Raw genomic sequence first — 5,914 nt, 5'->3', positions numbered from 1 at the left:
TTAATCCAAATAATAAAAGGAAATATAATTTCAAAATTAAATAACAGACAAAAAAAATCCTTCTTTATTATAAGAAGTTTTATAGCTATTAAAGTCCAACTAAACCAAATTAAAATTATATAGACATGAGAAAATTTTCCGGATTTTACTGATTTTTTTTGTTTTATAGAAGAATATTATAATTATTTTTGAGAAAAAAAGTTTATATAAAAAAAAAAAAAAGGGGGAAATAATAATAATTGGAGTAAAAGGGGGTTATGGGGGCTGGCCAATAGGAGAGAACGCGTTTTTGAGAAATAAATATGGAGAGTGAGAGTGAGACAGAGCAGCAACAGCTGTATGTTCTCATCATATCATCAAAACCTATAAACCTTAAAATTCTTCCCTCTTCGCACTGTTCCATTGCGCGTCTCATCTTCAATTCAATTCTCTCCTGCTATCTACTTCCCTACATGTTTTTTGTCTGAATTAATTTCACTTTTGATCCCACGACTTTAGAGGATCTATCACTTTTGGTGCACAACTTTAAAAGTTTTCAATTTTGGTGCCTAACTTTGTTGTTTTTATCAATTTTGGTCCTTTCAACCAAATTGACGATGAAATATTGCCGGATTTTATATTTTTAGGGGTAAAATCGTCATCCCAAGGAAACATCTTCAATATCTAAACAAAATCACTCTAAAATCATATCTATAGGTGTTTGATCGATGAGAATAATTGGGAAGACGGACAGAAACTAGACACGGATCTATGAGATTTATAGCATCGACGATTGCCAAACTCTTATATTTCTCTTAACATGATTTTTCTTTTGTTTGGATATTGAATATCTTTCCTTGGGATGACGATTTTGCCCCTAAAATGTAAAATCCAGCAATATTTCACAGTCAATTTGGTCGAAAGGACCAAAATTGATAAAAATAACAAAGTTAGACACCAAAATTGAAAAAATTTAAAGTTGTGCACCAAAAATGATAGAACCTCTAAAGTCGTGGGACCAAAAGTGAAATTAGTTCTAAAGTAATTAATGGTACGTAATTACTTTATAATATATGTTGTTAATTAAGATTAATATATTCATATTTTGTACTCCTAAGTCCTAAGCATCGCTTTCTCTCTCCCTCTCCATGCATAATCCAGGAAGCTACTTCACTTAGAATCCTATGATTCTCCCTCTCTCTCTCTCCCTTTACCCTTCCATTATTGTCATACAAAGATATGATGGGACATGAGGCTTTTAATTATTACGATTACACTATTTCATTTCAACAAAAGTGTTCTTTCCATCTCACCCTTTTGCCCATCACCAAACTTACAACACTCTAACCGTGTATTTGAGAGAGTTGTTATTTCAGACCTAGCTCAATGATTTAGTGTGCAGTATTTGGGATTAGGGACCAAGGTTCGAATTTCGGCGGTGGCAATATGTGAATTATGTCTAAACCATTGAGTCACCGTGATTTACATGCTCTGTCGGGTCACCTTTAGGGAGAAGAGAGAGTTATTACCTCAAAACAAGTTTATATTCATGACTGAGTAGTCGCAAGGTTAGAGGTTTATAGGTCAATTAAGACACATCTTGCGATTAACCTTTTCCACCAAAATGACAAGGATTGTGTTAGAAGTTTATAGGTCAATTAAGACACATCTTGCGACTTAACTAACTGATAAACTTAAAATAAGTCAATAATTTTATTTTTTTAGTACTCAATAATTGTAAGATACAGGTCTAGCTATAGGCCAATTAAGACACATATTACAATTGACCTCATCCACTAACAGGGTAGGAGTTGTGGTGATGACTCTGAAGATTGGAATACTGTGCAATCTTTTGAGAAAGTTGCGCTACTAGAGCAATCAAAATGATTTTACTATTTCGATCTTTTACGCATCAAAATCTAATGAAAATGATACAATTGGATCTATTAAACTGCTCCAATCTTAGTGTAATAAGTCTAACATAACTAGTCACCTAAATGCACATGTTAAGTATGTATATATATAAGTATTTGTTTGGCTACAATATATGAACATAACTCAACTAATAATTTATTAATGTCCATTACTATTATTTCAATTATATGATGAAGGTAGCAATTAGAACAATTTATAATAACAATTTCTAAATATAGGAATTAAACTCAATAGTCAATACCCACTTTAAAAATCTCTAGCTAATGTATGGGGATACACAAATTGGGTATTTGTATGTTAGCAATAATCTTTGGAAAAACATCCATCTTATCAAATCAAGTTCCAATAGTACGACCTAACTTGTGTACTAATAAATATATTTCTTCTCATTTTGAATTTTTGAAATTAAACAACATAGTACTACATATATATATATATATATATATATATATATATATATATATATATATATATATATATAGAGGAGCGCTCACATGTGGCCATGTTGTTAGGTGTGGTCATATGGTCAATTATAGACCATTAGATTAGATAGATCTAATGATTCATATTAATCAAGATTTTTTCCAGTATTTTCGCGCACATTCTCCTACCCAGAGAACTGTAAGGGTAAACTTGTCATAAAACACCGGAATAGGAAAAATCACATTGTTGTGTGTTTTATTACACTATTGGTGCATGTTGTCAACACTGTTGGTGTGTTCTGGAACCCGACCGCTATAAATGGCCATTGTAATTACCATAACACGGGAATACACCATTGGTGTGTTTCACTGTGGTGTGTTTTATTACACTATTGGTGTATGTTGTCAACACTGTTGGTGTATTCTGGAACCCGCCCGCTATAAATGGTCACTGTAATTACCATAACACCCCCACTTACTAAAACGCGCGAAAATTCTCAGAATTACCACTGCCTTTAGATTAAACTGATTCAACGACCCAGATACGACCACACGACCATACCTAATGACATGACCACATATGAGCGTTTTTCTATATATATATATATATATATATATATATATATATATATATATATATATATATATACACACACACTAGATTTCTAATCTTAAGTCCCTATAACTCCTGTCTAAGAGTCGTTGAAGGAAGAAAATTGTGAGTCGCCCAAATAGTCTCCCCGTCAATCCCTATCGTTAACTCTAAGCACAAGAGATCAATCTTTATATTTCCGTCAACTTGGGAAACCCAATATCCAATCTAGGGAGCCGTAGCTCCAAGAATCCAATATATTTTTGGTGGGAGAACGTCGAATCCAACCATACCGCTAAAATGATAACTTTAAATCACATAATCTACAACTTAAGTTAACCCAGCAACAGTATTTATCATTTACTCAATAGGGAAATTTCCTCTTGTATATAAGTTGATAGGTCTAGAAGGGAGGGCAAAATAGTCATGGGAAAGTAAATATATATAATTAATTAATGTAATAGAAATAGAATAAAGAAGTGGAAATGATCTGTCCCCCATCTTCTTCATGTTTACATGTAGGCATCACTCTCTTTGACAAACTTCTATATATACCTACGCCATTGCTTTTCCTTCACAAACACTTCAAAAACAGAAACCAATCAATACAAGAAACAAGAACACTATATACATACATACAACTGAACTGAAAAATGGTGAAAACCGCGGATCAGCAGAAGATGATGGGTTCGTCTTCGAGCTCCGGCAATGCTGCGGCGGCGGCGATGAAGAAGAAGTACAAGGGAGTGAGGATGAGAAGCTGGGGATCATGGGTGTCGGAGATCAGAGCGCCGAATCAGAAGACCCGGATATGGCTCGGCTCCTATTCGACGCCGGAGGCCGCCGCCAGAGCCTACGACGCCGCCCTCTTATGCCTCAAAGGCGCCTCCGCCTCCGCCAACCTCAACTTCCCTCTCGACCACTCCTACCACATTCCCCCCTCCGGCGCCGTCTTGTCCCCCAAATCCATCCAGCGGATCGCCGCCGCCGCCGCCGCCGCGAACGGCGGCGGCGGCGCAATCCCCATCTCCGCCGCCGCCTCTCCCCCTTCCGGCTTCGCCTCTTATTCCCCGTCCTCCTCCTGCTCCGCTTCTTCGTCCTCGCCGCTCTCCGAAACCGCCGGCATTGAAGATGAGGATTATTTCCCCTGCATCGACGCCAACAACAACGCGCCGCCGGCTCATCATCAGGATCCGGCGGTGGCGGCCATAATGGCGCAGTGCAGCTGGTACAACTTCGACTCCCCAAAGTACAATGACATGCTTATGAACGGCGGCTTCTTTGATCCACCATTGGTTGAAGACGTGTACGAAGAGTTTGGAGAAATTCGGCTATGGAACTTCAACTGATCTCAGATTTATTTAATTTTATATTATTATATTATATATATTATTATATTATTAGGTTAAAATCAGTATATTCAATTCATTCTTTAATTTTAATGGCGACAAGATGTAAACTTGTTCGCTGAATTAATTACTTCACAAACAAGGCTACAGGAAAAGAGCGTAATTTCAAGACTCCTTCCTAGTACGCCATGCAATGCTAGCTGTGTAGCAATAATTATCCTCAAATATTATATTTCTATTTTTCTTTTTATTTTCTACAATTATATTTACAAAAACGTACTCTATTTTCAATTTTGTATCCTGATTATGTAAGTCAATGAAAATAAATATTTTTATTATCACGTAATAGGAGACCTTAGGAGGAAAAATAATAATAGTATTCAAAAAACAATTCTAATTTTGATAAAGTTAATTCTGAATTTTGCTTATTATATTAAAGGCCTTTTAAAAGCTACCAAATTTAATCTCCTTAAGTATTGAATAATTTGTAATTGTAATCTGTTGTTGGCTTTTCACGGTGTAATTTATTAATAATAGGATAAATTTGAAAAGTCATGACCATTGTGCTAATTATTTTTCACATATGGGAAACAAAGTCATGATATGTTTATTTTAGATGTCCTAATTTTACCATCAATTTTAACTTCTCACAAGAAAAAGATTATAGTGGATAATGAATTACAATTAATAAAAATATAATACCTCATGATTAATAACTAAAATTAAAAAAAAAAGTGGTAATCAAATGATTAAATTTAGAATTAACTCATTTTGATATATGACCTCTTAGCACTTTAATTTATATCATTTGACACGGCAAATTAATTGGTATTTCTTACGTAAAAAGGTTTTCAAAAGCATTATTGATGATTGATTTGTTTTATTTATATAATCTTGAGTAAAGTCAAAAAAGTATATTTTGGGGGTTAAATCACAAATACAGTTGAAAGGTAGAGAGTTGAATATCAGTAAAAAAAATATTAAATAATTGGAACATTAATTTGACAGTTACAGGTTTGACGGACTACAATCAATCCATGCATGAACATTTAATGTGATGTACAGAAGTGGCGACATGAAACCTCATTTTCTCCCGTAATAACTCTTCTATTGGTCCGACAAAGTCACACTATACGTTTTACTCTTTATTTACTTATTTGTTTTATTTGTATCTTATTAGTTTTTTACGAGGTATTTGTTTACATTGCAACGAAAAAAAATATGATGAAAAAAATTGGAATTTTATGGGAGAGAAATAATAGAGAATAATATATATATATATATATATATATATATATATATATATATATATATATATATATATATATATATATATATATATATATAGTCAAGTTCTTGTGAGGTCAAGTCTTCCCGTGCGGTCAGTGCGACATACACCATTAGGTATGCATAAATGCACCACACAGTGTTCGTAAATACACTATGACCCTGTTTAGTAAAATGGCTGTTAGCTGATAGCTGTTTGCCGTTAGCTGATTGTGTTAATTAGATAGTATAAATAGTTGATAATATTAGCTGATTGTAGAAAAGTGTTTGGTAAATTAGCTGTCAGCTGATAACTGTTTGGTATAATTTTTTTTCTCAAAAAGCTAATTGAAAAAGTTGCTAGGAGTAGC

The 5,914-nt window shown here is 34.0% G+C and overlaps 1 protein-coding gene across 1 annotated transcript; it reads left to right on the top strand.

Annotated features, from left to right (window-relative positions):
• The first annotated feature begins 3,438 nt into the window (after positions 1-3,438).
• LOC109175507 (ethylene-responsive transcription factor ERF014-like) lies at positions 3,439-4,524 on the top strand. Its single transcript, XM_019324771.1, has one exon. The coding sequence runs from the start codon at positions 3,582-3,584 to the stop codon at positions 4,275-4,277; it is 696 nt and encodes a 231-aa protein (XP_019180316.1). The 5' UTR covers positions 3,439-3,581; the 3' UTR covers positions 4,278-4,524.
• Positions 4,525-5,914: the final 1,390 nt, after the last annotated feature.

Source organism: Ipomoea nil, unplaced genomic scaffold (genome assembly GCF_001879475.1).
Source record: "Ipomoea nil cultivar Tokyo-kokei standard unplaced genomic scaffold, Asagao_1.1 scaffold0688, whole genome shotgun sequence".
Lineage (NCBI taxonomy): Eukaryota > Viridiplantae > Streptophyta > Magnoliopsida > Solanales > Convolvulaceae > Ipomoea > Ipomoea nil.
This window is presented reverse-complemented; position numbering and strand designations above follow the sequence as displayed.